This window comes from Danio aesculapii, chromosome 13, assembly GCF_903798145.1.
Source record: "Danio aesculapii chromosome 13, fDanAes4.1, whole genome shotgun sequence".
Classification (NCBI taxonomy): Eukaryota; Metazoa; Chordata; class Actinopteri; order Cypriniformes; family Danionidae; genus Danio; species Danio aesculapii.
The window spans coordinates 46304350-46326849 of NC_079447.1; the positions used below are offsets into that span (position 1 = coordinate 46304350).

Here is a 22500-nt window from a genome sequence, read left to right on the forward strand (position 1 = left end):
ATCTTTTAATCTTGATAACTGATCTCTGGCTAATTTCGTTCTTCAAACAAGTTCGCGAATCAGATTAAAATGTCTGGATGAACTGATCTGAGATCGCTGCATGTGTTGGGAAGAACAGATCATGATATGATCCTCGATATCATGATCAGCCATGCAACGATTGGCTAACGGCGTAATGACATCATCTGATTAATATTCAATTATCCATGCGAGGAAAATTACATAAAATTAGCAGTAAACGTTTGTTAAATATGACACACAATAACTTTCCACATTTGTTGTGAGCTGCAGGCTTTATACTTTCATGTGTCAAGAGTATTCATCATGTATTTCAATGCTTATCAATGCATTTAGTTCTACATTCAGAGAAGATTTTCTTTATAGTAGATTTTTCTTTAAAGTTTTTTTTTAATTGGCGTAAGGAATAACTGTATGAATATCAACAAAGCATTTTGATATCGGTAAAGGTGTCTGCAACTTTTTCAAAGCATCAAATCACAGGTATATTAGCGGTCAAAACGCGTCCATGACTGCATAAATTATTATTCTTTTAGAAAAAAAAGTCGAATATTGTGCATATGAGTTTGTATCTAAAAATTTCATATCAATAAATGTTCTCTTTGAACCACCAGGTGGCAGTCTTTGTACTTTTATTTTGGAGTGGAGATTGCATAAGTTTTATTAACATATATTTTTTTACTTTTTATATATATTTAAAAATATATATTTACTATTTTCCCAAGTGTATATAACTACTATAGGAAAATATCAGAATTCGCTATATACTTTTAGTATTACCTTTGCTCGAAATGACCCGATCTAATCCTGTTTATATGAAATGAGCCTGCTTCCGAGCAGGTTTGAGCTACCAGACCTGTTGCTTTGACAACAAGTCCTAGATGAGTTTTGAAGAACTAAACGATCCTGGATCGTGTCAAATCGTCAATATCCAAATCCAGCGAATTGAGTAATCCACGTACGAAGAACGGACCCCAGGTAAGCGATAAAACAATGCAGTCCTCTGTAGCACACCTTCGTGAGTGTTGCCACGATACTGCAATTTGAAAACGTCCATTTTCTCGCTAACATTCGACCACTGCTGACTTGCCAAAGTAATCACCAGTGCTAAATAGAAATGACTGTGATTGGTCGTGAAGGTCATCAGTTCACTGTTCAGTGAAAACACAGATACAGCCACGAAGGTCAATCGATTCATCATTGGATTACAGTGGCCGGGAATGCAAAACAACATTACAAAGTGTAAAACACTTTTGCGAAGCTCAAGACAAATTTACATTTTGGAAAACATTTTTATCTATCATAAGACACAATTACATAGGAAAACCAAGGATGAAACCAAGGACGAAACAAATTTACAATTTAGTAAAAAAATTAACAAGACGCAAAACACTTTTACCAGTCCCGAAACAAATTTACAATTACAGATTCCTTACGGAAAGGGAATGTACCACACACCGGAAAATATCAGCTCATGTGTGACTTTGTAGACAGGTTAATACAAGTCCAAAGGCACAGGTTAACTTTATAGTCTACAACTATAAAGATCATGGTTTGACCAACTGCGATAATACATCGCTTTGTCATTCAGAGCTATTCTGAGAAAATATCAGCGTGAGAGTTTGTAGAAATATGTAAACGCAAGTACATGGAATCAAGTTAATACGAGTCCACAACCAAAGCACGACATATGTTGACTGATAAAAATATAAAAACTTTTTAGCACGACCTCAACATGTAGTCCTGAATAGCTCAGTTAGATAGGTCGACTGATACTCGTGGTTCGAATACTGTTGATGATATGTAAATTGTAGTTATTTCTTAACATTAATTTTGGTTATATACTGTTCTGCCACACAGGTATTAAAATCAATAATGTTTACACTAACACTGACACCGAGTAATAAGAATGTTTATTTGGTATGGGCATGTTTTGTTGCTGTGAAAAAGTGACGAACCTGCCAATCTGCAAACATGAATAGTTTACATCTGGAAAGAGGCACCAGTTAACACGGACACCAGTTAAACTGTAACACCGGCTTCGTTCAGTTTACAAGTCCTCAAGCAGATGTTTACACCGTGTAGACTTGACATCATGTCCACGATTACAGCGTACGAGTGGCCCTCCTTAAAATACTGAACACGTTGATTCGTAACACGAATTTACCACACTCACCACCAACGACAACACTTTTCACAGCGTCGCTTCCGGTGTGTGGTACATTCTCTTTACGTAAAGAATCTGTCATTGTAAATTTGTTTTGAGACTGGTAAAAGTGTTTTGCGTCTTGTTAATTTTTTTCTAAATTGTAAATTTGATTTGTCCTTGGTAAAATGGTTCTTTTTGGATTGCTCATCTGTGTATGCACTCGGTAAACTTTGGTGAAATGCAGTGAACTGATGACCTTCACAGCCAATCACAGTCATATCTGTTGAGCACTGGTGAACACAATGGCAAATCAGCGCTGTTTAAGAACGTGCTCAACAGTGCTTAAATTTTAGCTGGAAATTTTAGTACCGCAATTCAGCAAGTCTAAGATAGTGAAAGAATCTGTTCATTCAATTGAGTTGAATAAATGGAATCTAGAATGTGTGTTTGGGAAAGAAAACGCTTACTAGTGCCATTTCCCTGAACTTAGCTGAAAATGAGGTCTGATATCCTTTTTATTTTCACTTTCCATTCAGAACGGACCTTCAAGTCACTCAGAAGGCGGTGAAATGATACATTTGTGTCACTTTCTTTTCGATGATAAGATATATAGGCAGGTACACAACGTTCCTGTGTGATACTTCCATGTTTCTTCCCACCGCAGCCTCGATTTTGCTTTTAAAATGGCGGCCACATGAAATCAGTTCAGTTCTTTTTTGATATGGATTCAGCCAATTCACAAGTGTTTTCTGTTCATTTTCGGTTGTGAATTGCGTTATGGAACCTTGATTTCTGCACTGTCGACTTTTGATGGTAGCAAATTCACCTTTACAGTTTAACAAAGTGACTTTTATTGATATTTTAGTAGTTATTTTAGTAATATATAGATAAATAAGTCTGTAAAATAACAGAAAATGTACTGGCAGTTTGCTACTAGGCTTTTGTAGCATAATATCCAACACCAACACAGAAGATATATCACTTTTTCGAACTTTTCAAGGTTTAACAATTGTTGGAAGAAAGATCAAGGTCCCATAATGCCCAAAAGCATAAACAAATGGGGAAAAATTAAAAAAATTAAAAAAGGAGACACAAAATACAGAAATTTTAACGTATATTGTAGACCTACCTTCTCTGGATCCACCGCTGTTATGACCCACACACAGTGTGCGTTATTCTCGTACTGGACGGGATAATTCGGAGAGGTTATAATGCCTTTGGGACCACGCAGATTAGAGCCACATGTCCGAGCTGTTGAGAGAGGTAAATAGTAAAAACACAATTAATATACTGTAGATTTAACAATTACCATGTTTTTCTAGTCATTGCTGTTAATATTGAAAGTAATGCAACACACTATGAGTTAAACGACAATAGGTTTTATAGACTGGTAATCATTACTATGAAAAATAAATAATTGCAATGTGACCAGAATGTCATCTACATGGCTATAGTTTTGTCAGTAGCACACAAAAAAACATTGTTCTAAGCATAATAGTTTATTTATTTATTTATTTTAATTAAACCCAAAGCTGACAGAAATGAAAATGGCTGAATTGAGTACACACTAACCCACATTATGTTCTGCCTAAATGTGCTTTATCTCACATTTTACATGACTAATTGCCACACAACATAAACAATAGACATAAGAATATTTTTCTGAGCCATAATAGTTTCTTAATATTTTAATTAAATGCTAAGCTGACAGAAAGGAACATGGTTGAATGGATCATACACTAACCTAAATATAATTCACAACAGTGGCATGACAGACAAGTACATAAATATGGATGTGAACATATTCACAGATGGTCAGAATTACCTAGATGAGCCTGTGTTATTATTTTCAGTGGTTGTTGTCATGGGAAAAAAAACCAAACAAAAAAAACTTTGGATTGTTGAGATTGACCAATTAGAATCGAGTATTCTAGACAACCGTCATTAAGTAAATGTTGGTTTGCTATAAATTATATGTATTAAAAATGAATAAATTAAAAATGTAGTACAATAAAAGATGATATATTTAACATTTATATATGTTTATTAACTTGTACATACCCCCACCAGTCTGTGAAAATATTTTAAAAATGAAACTGATTTATAAAAGACTACTGAATTAAGGAATTGGCTTAACACATGCTGATAAAAAAGAATAGCTCACTTAAAAATAAATAAATAAATAAATAAATAGGCGACACAGTGGCGCAGTAGGTAGTGCTGTTGCCTCACAGCAAGAAGGTCGCTGGCTCGAGTCTCAGCTGGGTCAGTTGGCGTTTCTGTGAAGTTAACCTGTTCTCCCCGCATTCGTGTGGGTTTCCTCCGGATGCTCCGGTTTCCCCCATAGTCCAAAGATATGCAGTATAGGTGAATTGGGTAGGCTAAATTGTCCGTAGTGTATGTGTGTGAATGAGTAAGTATAGATGTTTCCCAGAGATGGTTTGCAGCTGGAAGGGCATCTGCTGCGTAAAACATGTGCTGGATAAGTTGGCGGTTCATTCTACAGTGGCGACCCCGGATTAATAAAGGGACTAAGCTGATTTTTTTTTTTAAATAAATAAATATGACAAATAACTTCTTTTGTGTTCAACAGATGAAAGAAAGTTAACCACATTTGTGAGCAGTGAAGTGTGAGTAAAAAAATAGAGAATTTTCACTTTTGGATGAAGTATTCATTTCAAACCTGGCCAAAACTAGGTCTCGTAGCGGGCTGCCTATAATGTTGCCTACCTTTCAGAACAGTCTTGAAGTTCAGAGTGTGCCTATGATGCCTAAAATGCTTCCCACAGAGGCAGCTCACTAGGTTTTTGAATAGATATTTCCATCCTGCCCCACACTAAAACACTTCCTTTGAACACATCCAGCCATCACGACATGAGCTAATCTATTTAAGGTCATGCCTCAGAATAACTTGACTCAATCACTGACAAAGTCAGGGTATTTTTTTTTCAAAACTCTATACTGTGCCAGGGTATTAACTGCTTCTCCCTTGTGTTTAGTCAGGGATTTTCTTTGACAGCGTAAAAGAGCAGACTGCTCCATTACTGTGGCTTCATTGGCTTCTCCACAGGGTACTGAAGAAGATTTGGATAGGTAGAGATGTGAAGAGATAAAGTAGCAGATATTCTCAAACAGGGACATTGTTGAATGCTGAAGCTAGTGTGTGAAAATTAATTCAAAATATATATATTTTTTTTCTAGCCAAACACATCTTGAAGCATTTTATTTTTTACCGGAAATAGTAAACCATACGGGAACCTTTGGTATACACTTTTCAACATACTACGATTTGGGACATACTAATTCTACTTTCAAATACTATTTAGGACGGATAGTATGTGAATTGGGACGCAGCACTTGTCTACATGCCTAAATTCATTGCATTGCTGCCATGTGATTGGCTGATTAGAAATTTGCGTTAACGAGCAGTTGGACAGGTGTACCCAATAAAATGGCTGGTAAGTGTATCTATTCATTTTCCCTCAGCTAAAGGTGCGGTCACACTTGAGTTTTCCTTCCATAGACTTCCATTCATACGCACGCTCGCTTGCTTTATTAATGTCTAATCATCTTGTTTAATCCCGCCCCTTTTCGCAGCGCCACACGACAGAATTTCGCACACACAAAGCCCGGTGTGACCGTAGCTTTAGTCTCTATTTCAGAGGTCGCCACAGCAGAATAAACCGCCAACTACTCCAGCATATGTTTTGCACAGGGGATGCCCTTTCTGTCTGCAAACACCCATAGACACTCATACACACACACACACTCATACACTATGAACAATTTATTCAATTCACCTATAGCGCATGTCTTTGGACTGTGGGGGAAACAGGAGCACCCGAAGAAAACCCATGCGAACACAGGGAGAACATGCAAACTTCACACAGAAATGCCAACTGACCCAGCTTCGAAACTTTAATCTTGGAAACTGCGTGCCTTGTGAGTTGTTCTTTTGCCACTGAATATGTATAAAAGTGGTGCATGGATAGCTAAATAATAAACCTCCATCCCTCCATGCGTTGTGTGCACTAGAAACATATTGGGCACTGGGGCTATAGCAAACCCAATGGCCCCATTTAATTTACCGCCTCACAAAAGTATATATTTCTGCTATTATTATTATTAATTTGGGGTGACTTGGTGGCGCAGTGGGTAGTGCTGTCGACTCACAGCAAGAAAGTCGCTGCTTCGAGCCTCTGTTGGGTCCGGGTGCTCCGGTTTCCCCTACAAGTCCAAAGACATGCGCTATAGGTAAACTGGGCAGCTAAATTGTCCGTAGTGTATGTGTGTGAATGAGAGTGTATGGGTGTATCCCAGTGATGAGTTGCAGCTGAATGGACATCCGCTGTGTAAAACATATGCTGGATCAGTTGGCGGTTCATTCCACTGTGGCGACCTCTGATCATTAAAGGGACTAAGCCGAAAATAAAATGTATTAATTAATGAATTAATAATTTGGTATTAAATATTATTATCTAATTTTCCACTATTTGATTTATATTTGATTATTATAAATGTTTTCTCTTTTACTAAAGTAGGCATATAAGCATACAAAATGAATCACATAACATAAACTTCACATTTTTAACAGTCTGACAAAATCAGTACAAAAACACATTTGAAAGACTTTAAATAGGGTTATCTTTAAAAAGTTGACTTTAAACTTTAGCTGAGCAGAAATCCCTAAAATATATTTAAAAGTCATGCTTCTAATTTCCTATTTGGTCTTGAATCAATCGATTATAGAAGGTTAGCATGTTTTGTTGTTGTTGTTGTTGTTGTTGTTTGCCTCAGATATATTGCATGATGCAAGCCACACCAATATTTCATTTAAACATTTGCTTTCTAACTGGTTGAGAAAAGCTGCGTCTCAAATGGCACACTATACACTTGCACTCATGCACTATGTGCTTATACACTTACGCACTCAACAGCATAGTATATGTATGTAGTGTCGTCCCAAATGGAGCACTATTGTTTATTTACTAAGTGGAAATTCAAACCGTTTCCCTGATGACGTTTGACGGTTGCCAAATCAGTGAAATAAATTACGAAACTATCGAATAATACTTGCAATGAGTATAACCGCATTCACCATCGGGAGGCGCTATAATCACTCTCGTAGGAAAATTTTGCTTTCACCATCCAAAAATAAAGTTATCCAACATGTGCGCCCGATAGCTCCGCCCCTTCCGCTACGTGAGCAAAGCTGCGGTTGTTGAGTGTGTGAAGTGTCCATCATTACATGCTTCATTTTACTGACTGAATGAGTGCGGGTAATTTAAGTGCACTTGTTTTTTTTAGAGTTTTCAGTGTGAACGTACTTCTTACACTATTTATACTACAAAACGGCGTAGAATAGGGCATTAGTATGCGATTTGGGATGCAGCTTTAGACTTAAACCAAGTATTATTTTCAAATAGTTATTTTGAGCGATGGACATTTTGATAACTATTTGTGTAGGCTATTTAATTTGGTTGGACGTTGTCTCAGTTATGAGAGGGCAGGATTGCGCGGGCGCACAGCGTTGGCTAAGACAGTGCTTCAGTTATGAGTGCATTTTGCATGATTCCACCTATCCTGGCTTCTCTTACTGCAAGTTAATGACGAATGCTGTTTGAATTATACTTTTTATTCTGCGATGCACTTGGCTAGCCTACATTTGACTGGACCGTTTTTGTAGAAAATATGGAACTGTGGTGGGAAATAAAGGACTTTCCTGGAAAAAACGGGACATCTGGTCACCCTTATTGGGACAGAACAGGGCTATGCAAAACTAAGCTAAAGCAGCTCAGAGCCATAGTGTAGCAATGTCACTGTTTTTGAAAAGCAACGAGCCGAAAGGAATACATTAGCAACATTCATTCATTCATTTTCTTTTCGGCTTAGTCCCTTTATTAATCAGGGGTCACCACAGCGGAATAAACCGCCAACTTATCCAGCATATGTTTCATGCAGCGGATGCCCTTCCAGCCGCAACCCAACACTGGGACAAATCCATACACTCTTGTATTCACACACAAACACTACGGCCAATTTAGCTTACTCAATTAACCTATAGCGTAAGTCTTTGCACTGTGGGGGAAACCGGAGCACTCGGAGGAAACCCACACTGGGGCTCGAACCAGCGCCCATCTTGCTATGAGGTGATCGCGCTACCCACTGCGCCACCTTGATGCTCCACATTAGTAACGTGCGCAAGCATAACGCAAAGAGACGTTTCCCACGTCATGGTGCATAATAATTCTTCAGCCAAGCAAGTGCACCCTCGTTCTGTAGGCCCTGGGGCTTGAGCCCCACCTAGCCCTTATGTTGTTCTGGCTCTGGTTGTGTGTAGCTCTCTGATGCCAGAAGGCAGTAGAGACTGTCACACATTGTTTACAGTGACCTGATGACATGGGCCACTGTGTGACAAATAACCAGCAGCTAAAACAGTGGTGACCAAGATAAATTGTCAGAATACACAGTTCCCATTGCAGCCCTATGTGTAAAAGCTTGTGTTGTCAATGACCAATTTGAGTCTCCATGCTAACTGCCAGGGCTTAATTTGTGCCAGATCCCCCTCATTTTATCAATCCCATCCTCACACGCACCCCTGCCCCGCTCTTCACTTTCTTACGTGACTACCCAACCCTCTTCACTTTCGTTCGCGACAACCAACCCCCCCACCCTTCGCTTTTGCCCGCGACATTCTGCACCCCCCCCCCCTGACTTTTTTTGCCACACCCTCAACCCCCAGCCCCCCGTTTTTCACTTTCATCCGTGACACCTCTCACTCTTCCGGTAACATGCCAGGTCAGTTACCCCGATCTGTTCCAGGACCTTATAATTTAGTAATTATGCACTGCAAACCGCACACCATCACTAGAAATGTATATATGAAATGGGCCCAACACCATTGAGATTCAGTCAACAATAATAAAGTATCTAGCTGAAAAATGTATATAACTATTCAATTAGCTGTAAGTAATAAATCAAATATCTTCTCTCTCATTTACAGGTACCCATAACTAACTCAAATATCCCTCACAGAAACAATGTGTAGCATGAGCTTCACATGTGTAATCACATGTTAAAATCACATGTTGGTGGTTGGTTGAAATGTGGATTTGGAATATTTGCAAGTGCAATAAAATTACTCAAATCACAGTGATTTTAACATGTGAAGCTCATGTGGTTTTTCAGTAAGAGATGAGATTAAAAGAAAACCCTAAAGGAATTACTAAAAGCTAAAGGGTCTTTGACTTCTCGTTTTATAAAAATCACACCACTAACATATCACAAGAAAAGGGAAAGGGGGGGCTTTTAAGGCTTGTCTTTAAAAAGGTTACTTGGCACGGCTGAAACAAAAAAGTGTCTGGATCAATCAGTGATAGGTGAGAACTGTGTGAATAAATTGTCAAACATGGTTACTCTTCTGTCTGCTGCTCGGACGCACTGCCTTATTTCATTTTATTTAATGTCATTTGGAGGTCTTTGTCCTGTATGCCCTTCAAAACAACCACACTCTAGGTCTCATCTTTTGGGGTTATATATATAGCTACAGCTGTGCACATCAAATGGAATATTTTTGTTGTTGCTGTTGTTGTTGTTGTTGTTGTTTTTCTTTAATAAATGCAGTTTATAATAACAAGTAAATCTAACATTTGATTATGAAATAAAATGAACAAAGTGTCATTAGGGTTATAGTGGTATAATGAACAAAAAAGCTATTAAACATTTTTAAGGCAAACTAGTGCTGCAGAATTTATATACAATGCTCTGTTCCAAAACTTAATAAGCTGACCTAATCTTTACTGCCTTCTAACTGATTCGTTGTGAATGAGAATCGAACAAGGCACCAGATTTGTAACAAACCATGATGTTAGCATGTTGCTTGATCTAATATACACTTAAGTGCAGCTTAGACACATCCTTAGGGATGTATCCTGGGGTCAGTGGGTGTTTTGAGTCTCACAATATGAGACACCCTCGCCCAGTCAGCCCAGCTAGGGTTGAATAGGCCCCGGCTTCTATCTAAGTAGCTTGTATGGTCTACTTAGATTTGTAACAAATTAGGAACAGATCATAATGTTAGCATGTTGCTAGTTCTAATATACACTTAAGTGCAGCTCAGGGATTTATCCTGGGTTCACTGGGTGTTTTGGCTCTCACAACATCAGACACCCTCACCCAGTCGGCCCAGCTGGGGTTGATCAGGCCCCGGCTTCTATCTAAGTAGCTTGTATGGTCTACTTAGATTTGTAACAGATTAGAAACAGATCATGATGTTAGCATGTTGCTAGTTCTAATATACACTTAAGTGCAGCTCAGGGATTTATCCAGGGTTCACTGGGTGTTTTGGCTCTCACAACATAAGACACCCTCACCTAGTCGGCCCAGCTGGGGTTGATCAGGCTCCAGCTTCTATATAAGTAGCTTGTATGGTCTACTTAGATTTATAACAAATTAGGAACAGATCATAATGTTAGCATGTTGCTAGTTCTAATATACACTTAAGTGCAGCTCAGGGATTTATCCTGGGTTCACTGGGTGTTTTGGCTCTCACAACATAAGACACCCTCACCTAGTCGGCCCAGCTGGGGTTGATCAGGCCCCGGCTTCTATCTAAGTAGCTTGTATGGTCTACTTAGATTTGTAACAAATTAGGAACAGATCATGAGGTTAGCATGTTGCTAGTTCTAATATACACTTAAGTGCAGCTCAGGGATTTATCCTGGGTTCACTGGGTGTTTTGGCTCTCACAACATCAGACACCCTTGCCCAGTCGGCCCAGCTGGAGTTGATCAGGCCCCGGCTTCTATCTAAGTAGCTTGTATGGTCTACTTAGATTTGTAACAAATTAGGAATAGATCATGATGTTAGCATGTTGCTAGTTCTAATATACACTTAAGTGCAGCTCGGGGATTTATCCTGGGTTCACTGGGTGTCTTGGCTCTCACAACATCAGACACCCTCACCCAGTCGGCCCAGCTGGGGTTGATCAGGCCCCGGCTTCTATCTAAGTAGCTTGTATGGTCTACTTAGATTTGTAACAAATTAGGAACAGATCATAATGTTAGCATGTTGCTAGTTCTAATGTACACTTAAGTGCAGCTCAGGGATTTATCCTGGGTTCACTGGGTGTTTTGGCTCTCACAACATCAGACACCCTTGCCCAGTCGATCCAGCTGGGGTTGATCAGGCCCCGGATTGTGTCTAAGTAGGTTATATGGTCTACTTAGATTAGTAACAGATTAGGAACAGATCACGATGTTAGCATGTTGCTAGTTCTAATATACGAATAAGTGCAGCCCTGGGTTCACTGGGTGTTTCAGGTCTCTTAGCATCAGCCCAGTCAACCTAGCCTGGGTTGATTAGGCCCTGGCTTGTGTCTAAGTAGCTTGTGTGGTCCACGGTCTTCTCTGCTTCATGCAAGGCCCTATTGATGCCTTTTCTGTTGCATCAGTCAAGTATTCGATGGCTCTTCTATTTTGCAGTCCATTTACTCCCAGCATTTTGAATGCCCTGGTGTAAGACTGGCCAACAAGACCTCTGCATCTGAACTTGATGGGATTACATCAGGTCCACCATCCTCTGCTTTGACATTTGCCTGACAGCTCCTTATATTTGGAAATCATCCTCTTCCATCCAATCTTTCCAGGCAACAGTCATCTTGCCTTGTCAGCAGAACTACTTGCCTTGCTGAGGTCATTGGAATGTTCTCTGGGAATTGGAGTTGCCTCCCTAAGCTGACCTTCAGCTGCCATTCCCGATCTGTTGCCATCAGCCCCCCTGCTTGACTAAGGCACTGCTGTGGCTTCTCCCCAGACTTTACACAGGTGATGAACTGCCTTTTTGGTTGTTGATGTTTTCTGGTGGAGATCTGTAATAACTGGCAGCACTTGATCATGGCGCCAATGGTAATGTTTGTCGCCTAGTGCCCTAGGGCAGCAGCTCAAGATGTGCTTCAGCAATCCCAGACAAGCCCCAGTGGAAGAGATTGGATGGGCTTGGAAGGACATTGCATATTGACTGAATGAGTAATCTGTTGTGGCTCTGTCCATAAAATCATCTGGTCAGCTGCCTTGTACTATTGAATCAATGTCCCATGCTGCTGCATTCCTACTATCCTACTGCACAAGCTTCTTCGACAACTGCTCGGACCACATCCTGGGTCAGTTAATGCATTTTCATGGGACTTGTTGCAATTGGGTCTCATGTTGCTTTTGAGACCTGCAAGTCTGGATGCCACTGTTTCCACCAACTGTCGCAACCAAGACTTAGGCTAGGGTGTGTTTCCAAAAACCATCATTATCCTACAAAGGTTGCAAGTTTCGTTGTTACAATTGTAGTTCAGTGATTTGGTGTTTCCCGAATCCATCATTCCATGAACATTCGCAAACTGGGTCACAGACATGTGTAATTGCAACTACACTATAGCTGTAATTAGAAGCATAGTTCCTGGTGTTCTATTCCAGGTTATCCCCATCCCATGTCCTATTCCTTTCAAACATTTCAACATCCACATTGCAATTCAGTTTTAGCAAACCTCAGAATGGCAATTGCGCTCCCTTCGTAGTGCACTCTGAAATCATTTATGCCATTTTGAACACAGCCATGGCTCATTACAAAAGCTATGTAACCTATGATTTGCAAGTGGAAATTTCTCCAAATCTTGTGAAAACAAAAAATATAGGATTTCTGAACCTAACTATAATTATGGAAACAAATAAATAAAAGTAGCTTTTACACCATTATTTGACAGTATATCCGATGTTTAGGCTATATGAGATTAGCCTACGTGTATTTACATGGTTTTATGTTTTAGAATAGAATATGAAATATTCTCCATAATGTTTGTAAAAGAAATATAGGCAGTAGGCTATGTGCTATTTACATTACTATAGAAAATGAATGCATGTTTTTACCGAAACTAATTTTGGAAACTATTTGTATGTATGTGCGTGTAAAACAAAATAATTTGTTCAAAACAAAATAATAATAATAATTTAATGCAGATTTTCTCTAAAGAAGTTGTTACTCTGCCCTTTAAACGATCTGTCACATTACAACTAATATGGTTCAAACAATGGATCTGCGACAGAGCAACTACGGTTTTGGGAAACATGTCACTACATCATTTCCCAAACTATTGATTATACTATCTTAGTTCAGGCACAAGTTACGTCATTGATTTGGAAACGCATACCTTCCACTTCCAGACGGTTCTTACTTCTCTGCCAGCAGAAAAGACTTTAATATCACTGAAGTCCCTACACGGCAGCACCTCTTGTGCTCAGGTTTCTTTAAACTTCTCTGTCAGACTACTGAAGGGCAGCTTCAGCTTGTTGTTCCTCCCATACAAAGAGGTGCTGCTGAGGCTTCACGGTAGTTGCTAAGTTAACTATGCAGTACACATTTACCATTATTAGATTTTGAGAGGGAATTTCTCCATGTAATGTCAATAGCAATCTGCACATTCTTAAATTTTACAAGGATGAAAATAGATCGATTTAATAGATTTACACAGATTTCTCTAGTGGTCATGGTGGTATAGACTAAGTAATGAATTTAAATGAGTTGAAACAACACAATCCTTAAAGTTTTTTGGAACAAAATAATTGTTTTATGTTCAACCTACATAAATTTGTAAAAATTATCAAGTTAACTTAATTGATTTGTGTAGTGACAGCATGAAGGAATTGTGTGGAACCCAGCAATTTTTGCAGTGTATATTAGAAGTCACAATTACTAGCCTAATTTCTAATTACTCATTACTAATACCTTATTTCTGTCAGGATTCTGTCACTTCAGTCTTGTTAATTCTTGTTTTGGTGACAGGGTCCAGCCACAAGTCCTTTCTTGTCTAGTATGTTAAAATGGTTAACCTTAAAATGGTTCTTAAAAAATTAAAAACTGGTTTTATTCTAGCCGAAATAAAACAATTTAGATTTTCTTCAGAAGAAAAAATATTATCAGACACACTGTGACAATTTCCCAGCTCTGTTACACATCATCTGGGAAATATTTGAAAATAAAAACAAAATTCAAAGGGGGGCTAATATTTCTGACCTAAACTGTGTATGTATGTATATATATATATATATATATATATATATATATATATATATATATATATATATATATATATATATATATATAAATGGGGTCTTTGTTAAATCTACGTGGCACAACCATCCCTACGATATAAACTGAGTGGCCTTGCTCCCCACTGCCACATCTCACTTAACAAGATCTGACAGCATCCCTACAGAATGTGTCTAAGCATGAGAAAAGAGATGCATATTTGCACTTACTCCGACAGATAGGCCTGTGGTCACTCCAGGCCGCCAGGGTTTCCGTCACTCTTTGGCAAGTGATGCTCTTTGATCCCTGCAGTACGTAGCTGTCATCGCAGGAAAACTGGATGCTAGCTCCAACCCTGCCCAAGTTGAAATGACCGTCAGCGTTTGACCAGTACATGAGTCACACCATCAGCCCCAGAACGTATACGTCTCTGGCATGTCCTTATTTCGTTAGATGAAAGCAGTTTCTGTCAAACATCTCTAAACAGCTTGTCTCTTCTATTTTCAGAATCGCCCACATACTGTAGCATTCCATTAAATGCAGAACATGTAACAGCCCTCGGTTCTTTCTTTAAGCGTATTAAAAAGCCACTTTGTAGTGGTGACCAAAGGTCTTGCTGGTAATGGCCTATCTGTATGGGAGTTCAGACAGATGTGTCAAACGGCAGGCCCGGGCCTGATTAAAGCCATGTCATGCAGTTAAGAAGGACGAATGCAGAAGATAAAGAACAAAAAATGGGACCTACTGGAAGCTGGAGCCAATTCTTTTCCCATTCTCGGGAATCCCCGGATCTGGACAAATGTCTGCAGACATCCCTCCTTGGCTTACTGCATGAAAGAAGGACCATGCAAGAAGAAAAAAGGAGACAAATGAGACATATCATGACAAATAATGTAGGTAGATTGTACTGGACACTGGCGCTTGTGATGTCCAAATTTGAAGACAGCATATTGGACTGATGGATGGATGGATGGGTAGGTGAGTAGTTGGGTGGGTAGGTAGGTAAGTAGGTCGGTAGCAGTGGTGTAAAGTAACTAATTACAAATACTCAAATTACTGTAATTGAATAGTTTTTCTCAGAAATTATAATTTACTAAGTAGTTTTAAAAATGTGTACTTTTACTCTCACTTGAGTACATTTTAGTGCTGTATCGGTACTTTTACTCCACTACTTTCCTTCAACCTGCAGTCACCACTTTATTTTTTCCTGTCTATGGGGATTAGAAAAATCAGTTCTGTGATTCCTCTCCAATCAAATCGCACAGAAGGTAATTCGCATCATAATGATCTACCTCAAGACATGTGCGCGTTATAATTGCAGCAAACTGTTTGGAAGCATTAAACATTTCCAAGAAGATGTTCAAAATCTTTATACGCATTGACCCAGAGACTGTTTAGATGAATATCAGTGATGGGAAGATGACGGATGTTTACTGTATGATGACCAAAATGGCCTTAAACACCCAGCAGGCACAGGATGTCAACATGACGTTAGATTTAAGTTGTACCCTAACGTCATGGGGACATTGCATTTTGTTTGGATATGAAAATCAGGTTGACGTCAGAACTGTCCAACGTCCAACCTTAAACCAACCAAAATTCAATGTCTAATGATGTTACAGCTTGACGTTGTGTGGATGTTACCAATATGACGTCTATCAGACGTTGGATTTTGGTTGCCATACCAGATGAATAAATGTCAGTATTTGATATCAATATGACATTGGTTTAAGATGTTTGATTGATGTTGGATTTCCAACACAACCTAAAATCAATGAAATGCCAACATCATTTGACTTCGTTATTGAACATCAAAATAACTTTGTCCTTAGACGCTGGCTAGACCTTGAATTTTGGTCACCTGACATCACAACCTAAATCTAACCTAATATTAACGTCTTGTGACATGTTCTGTGCCTGCTGGGCAATAACTAAATGCACCACAGAATGTTACGTTTACACACATATCCACAAATTACAAGTAAATGCATCAGCTTTTTACAGGGTAATACTCACTGATCACTACTTTTAGGTACTTTTGAAAGGTCTACTTTTTATTCATACTCTGAGTAATATTTACAACAGATACTTTTACTGTACTACTACATTTTTAGGCAAGTAATGGAACTTTTAATTGAGAATGATTATTCAGTACTCTTTCCACCACTGGTTGGTAGGTAGGTTAGATAGATAGATAGATAGATAGATAGATAGATAGATAGATAGATAGATAGATAGATAGATAGATAGATAGATAGATAGATAGATAGATAGATAGATAGATAGATAGATAGATAGATAGATAGACAGATAGACAGACAGACAGACAGACAGACAGACAGACAGACAGACAGACAGACAGACAGACAGACAGACAGACAGACAGATAGATAGATAGATAGATAGATAGATAGATAGATAGATAGATAGATAGATAGATGGATGGATTCTCATTCTGATTAGGTAGACCTATATACATTTTTGGACACCTAATGCGTCCCAGGAGCTACGTTTTTTGCAGTGTTTGTTTTCGTGTATCCACCAGAGGCCACTGTGTACGCTTTTTGAGATCTCAAATTTCTCTCGCGTGTGCAATTCACGCCTGCTCTTCTTGCATAAATCCACCAGAGGCCGCTGTCGACTGACTGACTGACTGACCGATTCCCCCACACACCTCCTTTCCTAAACCCAACCGACAGTGTTTTCAAAAGCAATCCAGAAAAAGAAAAGCCCTCGCGGCAGCCTGATTTTTACCACACTTTCAGATTTTACCACATTCTCACCTTGTTATTTACTTGTTTATTTTATTTTTTGGCTTTTGTTTTAGTTTTACCCACTTTCTGGAATCGTTCTTCACCAGACTTAAACCCCGTCATCATGATCAACTCTGCTCTGCATCTCAAATCTTCCGCTGTACGCAAAAATTCGACCACACGGCAGTAAGCAGTCAGTTGATAAGCGTGAAAAGGAACGCCGTTATACCGCCTCATAGCGTACGTTTTAAAAAGACGAAATGAGGCCATACGTTCCTCTGGCTACATAATTTGTGATCTCCAGAAATGTATATAGGGCTACATTTTCAGAATGAGCCTATGTTGTTTTTTTCATTTAAACACTTGGCACACATGGGCCTATATTTATTTCACAAAACTTATTGCTAATTTTTTAACAATCTATTCTAAAACATGAAATCGCTTACCATAGCTAACACATAGACTCATCTAATCTCATATTTAAATCATATATGGTAAAAACTTATGTAAAATATGTTAAAATTACAATAATTTATTAGTTCACTATAATTTTATTATTATATATATATATATAAATATATATATATATATATATATATATATATATATATATATATATATATATATATATATATATATATATATATATATATATATATATATATAATAATAATAATAATTATTATTATTATTATTATTATTATTATTATTATTATTAAGACATGTGGTACAGGTGAATTAAATAAACTAAATTGGCAGTAGTGTATGAATGTGTGAATGAGTGTGTATGGATGTTTCCCAATACTGGGTTGCAGCCGGAAGGGCATTCGCTGTCTAAAACACATGCTGGATAAGTTGGCGGTTCATTCGGCAGTGGTGACCCCTGATGAATAAAGGTACTAAGTCGAAGAAAAATGAATGAATGAATGAATGAATGAATGAGGAACTTTGAAGCAAATATCCATTAATCATTCAAAAAAAAATCATTTAAAAAATCATTCAAAGTTGATGGTGATGGCCAGGAATTATGCTTTTAACTGCAGATATAGTGCTGTAGTTGCATCCACGTAAGACTCCAATGATAATTGTGAATGTTGGTTAGAACAACAGATTCGGAGAACCCCAAATTACTAAACTATGTTTGTAATGATTTGGAACTTATGATATTATTTGACTAATGATGGTTTTGGGAAACACATCCTGATCGCGAGGCAAGGACAACACATTCGCAAGTACTGTGTGTGTCTATAAATAGCTGCAGATTTTCACTTGTGGAGTGAGGCTTTTTGATCACTGGCCATGTCCTTCTTTTTGATCTGGGCTTCAAATGTCATCTTCCTTGATTGTTGATATCAGACTCCAAAGTTATTCTGTCTGATCAAAGGGGGTGTCAGTTTTTTTATTTATTTATTTTTTTCTGATCTTTTCCTAAGGCATTTATTTTTCTTCTATAGTGCCCTGCATTCACATCAAGACTTGCACACGTTAATGTTTATTACGCAAATGTCAAGAGTGAACTCATGTAAATCGACAAGATGATGTAGTGAAGTAAGCTGTTATGCTACCTTTAATTAGTAAAAAATAAATAAATAATAAATAATATAAGAATTGTCCTATATTAAACTAATATCAAAATATTATCTATCTATCTATCTATCTATCTATCTATCTATCTATCTATCTATCTATCTATCTATCTATCTATCTATCTATCTATCTATCTGTTTGTCTATCTCTCTGTCTGTCTGTCTATTAATCCATCATCCATCCATACCTCCATCTGTTTATCCGTCTGCCTGTCTGTCTGTCTGTTCGTCCATCCATCCTTTCTTCCATCCTTCTATCTATCTATCTATCTATCTATCTATCTATCTATCTATCTATCTATCTATCTATCTATCTATCTATCTATCTATCTATCTATCTATCTATCTATCTATCTATCTATCTATCTATCTGTTTGGCTGTCTGTCTGTCTGTCTATCTATCTATCTATCTATCTATCTATCTATCTATCTATCTATCTATCTGTTTGTCTGTCTCTCTGTCTATCTCTCTGTCTGTCTATTCATCCATCATCCATCCATCTGTCTATCCGTCTGCCTGTCTGTCTGTTCGTCCATCCTTCCTTTCTTCCATCCTTCCGTCTATCTATCTATCTATCTATCTATCTATCTATCTATCTATCTATCTATCTATCTATCTATCTATCTATCTATCTATCTATCTATCTATCTATCTGTCTGTCTGTCTGTCTGTCTGTCTGTCTGTCTATCCATCTATCTGTCCATCCGTCTGTCCGTCCGTCCATCCATCCATCCATCCATCCATCCATCCATCCATCCATCCATCCATCTATCCATCTGTCTGTCTGTCTATCTATTCATTTATCCATCCATATATCTTTCCATACATCTGTCCGTGCATCCATCTATCAATCTATCCATCTGTCTGTCTGTCTGTCTGTCTGTCTGTCTGTCTGTCTGTCTGTCTATCTATCTACCTATCCATTTATCCATTCATCTATCTGTCCATCCGTCTGTTCGTCCATCTATCCATCCATCCATCTATCCATCTGTCTGTCTATCTATCCATTTATCCATCCATTTATCTGTCCATCCGTCTGTCCGTCCATCCATCCATCCATCCATCCATCTATCCATCTATCTGTCTGTCTGTCTGTCTGTCTGTCTGTCTGTCTGTCTGTCTGTCTGTCTGTCTATCTATCCATTTATCCATCCATCCATCTATCTGTCCATCCGTCAGTCCGTCCATCCATCCATCCATCCATCAATGCTAATATATATTTTTTTCTGATTTAAGTATGATTAAGTACAATCTCATGTAATACAGTCTCTGATGACTGACTGAATGTCAGTAAATAAGCTCTTGTCATCATGCACATGCTGTAAATATTGAGGAAACTGGTGGTGTACTTCACAAAGTCAGCAGCTTTTGTAATGCTAATTGCAATGGAATATGTTCAATGAAGCGCAGAACAAGCCAAATCATCCATACAGCATGCTGTTAAGTAACTTCCTCAATCCTATTAAGAATGTCATCAAAGGCATCTTAGTCATAATGAAAACAAGAAAGGCCACAACAGTGATTGAAAAGAATGCCGTTGTGCCGGAGAGAATGAAACAATCAAGCTTTGTTTGGTACATTCTGACTTTCTGATATATAGATTATGATATGTTAATCAGGAGCACTGCTGTGCTTTATATTTTTACACATTAGCATTAATTCAAAAGAAAACATGTGGATTTAAAAAGTGTAGTATGGCAGTTAATGATATGAAATACACACACTCACATTAGGGCTGCACAATATATCATTTAAGCATCAAAATCGCAACGTGTGTATTCACATACAGTAAGTCCCATCGCTATATTAGATTTTTTTATTAAATATTATTAATAATAATATTATTATCATTAAATAAATAATACATTGATGACCATGTTGTCATGTATTATAATTTATGCAAATGCACTGCATAAAAAAAAATTAAGTCATGTGGTGTGTCCCGGCCCTTGTGTCCAGGTCTACATTTTTGGGAACCACAAAATACATACCCGGGGCTGTGTTACACTGCAGTTTTGGTACACAGTTGCCATGTAAATTTTCAATAATCTTATATACGTTGATGAGCCATGTTTTCTCATAAGTGTGACTCCTCGTAAATCCACCAGAGGCTGCTGTGTACATTTCTGTGAATCTTCATAACATTACTGGGCCATGTTTGCGTATCGTATGTGTCATTTACATGTCATTTCCTGCACGTCCATGAAATGTCAACATATTAGTGTGCTATAGACTGACCCACACACCCTCTTGCCTAAACTTCAATTTGCTTCAATTCAATTTATCTTTATTTCTATAGTGTTTTTACAATGTAGATTGTGTCAAAGGAATTTTAGATAAAAATTCTAGCCAATTGATTTTAAAAGAAGTCTAGAAGAGAAATGTGTATCTCGGCAGTCTGCTTTTACCACAATTTCACATCTTTTATTTATTTATTTATTTTTTTTTAACCTGTTACAAGGTAAGCTACTGAGCAAACTGATCTCACCAGAAAATCCATCCATACAGAGGTAAGCAGTTAGCAGTAGCGCAAAAAGTAATGCACCAAATGCAGTCAAACGTATGCCATTGCACATATTTGTGATTTCCCATAAAATTTTAACTTGTTCAAACTACTTAATTAAAATGAGCTGAATCAACACAATTCTTGAGATCACTGGGACAACTTATTTTTTTATGTTCAATCCACATAAATATGTTAAAAGTGTTAAGTTAACAGTGTGGAACACTGCATTTTTTACAGTGTGTATCCCTGGGCACAAATTCCTGCAATCGTATCAACTTAGCGCCTTCCGCATTTCCCTTTCACACCCTACATTCATACAATAAATGGCCCGTTTCCACTGAGTGCTACAGTACGGTACAGGTCGGCACGGGTCACCTTTATCAGGGTTGTGTTTCCACTGCCTAAATCGTACCAATGGTTCATTCTAAAAAAGTACCACTGTATACATTTCTGGAGAGTGCCAAATACATCCCAGGAGGTATGTTTTTTTGCAGTGTTTGTTTTCTGTTGAATCCAACAGAGGTCGCTGTGTATGCTTTTTGAGATCTCAAATTTCTCTCCCAAGTGCCATTCGCTTCTGCTCTTCTCGTGTAAATCCACCAGAGGCCTCTGTCGACTGAATGACTGACTGACGATCGACTGACCCACCTTCCTTCTTCCCTAAAGCCAACCAATAGTGTTTTCAAAAGCACCGATTAACTAGCGCCAACTCCCCTAAACCCAAGCGACATTTTTAAAAAGCAATCCAGAAAAAGAAAAAACCCTCGCCTGATTTTTATCACGTTTTCAGATTTTACCACATTCTTAACCTGTTATTTACTAGTTTGTTTTATTTGTTGTCTTCTGTTTTTGTCTTACCTGCTTTCTGGAACCGTTCTTTGCTCAAGGCTTTGACGTTGTAGTACTGGTAACAGCGGGAAAGCCGTCTATATGGGGGTAAACGGTCAGCTGGTAGCGCGAAAAGGAACGGCATCATACCGCCCCATAGTATCCGCTTTAAAGATGAAATGCAGCCATGCGTACTTCTGGCTACATAATTCACGATCTTCAGAAATTTATACAGGGCTACATTTTCAGCCTATGTTGGATAAACTCTCCTCATGTTTTATGTTGGCTATCATTTTTGTCTCTTTTAGAATAAGAGGAATGTTAAAATTATACTTACAGACTGTGTTTTTGTGACTTGTATCCTTGCTCGGGAGCATTTTCACCCCTCTGGATTTCAGCTCAATGGCCTTCTTCACTGTTGGAGGAGGACAAAGATGAAGTGCATAAAAGTGGAGATCACAATCCATTTAATACAACCTCTCGAGTGCCCAAGACCCCCCCGCAGAACACAAGCCACCCTTTATGAATCAACCATTTTGATGTCCAAATATATTTTTATAATGAGCAGGGGTGTGACATCATAAGCG

The 22500-nt window shown here is 38.2% G+C and overlaps 1 protein-coding gene across 1 annotated transcript in view; it reads right to left on the reverse strand.

Moving 5' to 3' along the window:
* Positions 1–22500, reverse strand: part of LOC130239330 (CUB and sushi domain-containing protein 1-like) — a 551687-nt gene that overhangs the window by 294013 nt on the left and 235174 nt on the right. Inside the window, exons 7-10 of the mRNA XM_056470435.1 lie at positions 22251–22328; positions 14985–15066; positions 14470–14594; positions 3297–3418 (exon numbers count right to left, since the gene is read on the reverse strand). Of these exons, the coding sequence (XP_056326410.1) occupies positions 3297–3418; positions 14470–14594; positions 14985–15066; positions 22251–22328 (407 nt within the window). The remainder of the gene's footprint in view (positions 1–3296; positions 3419–14469; positions 14595–14984; positions 15067–22250; positions 22329–22500) is intronic.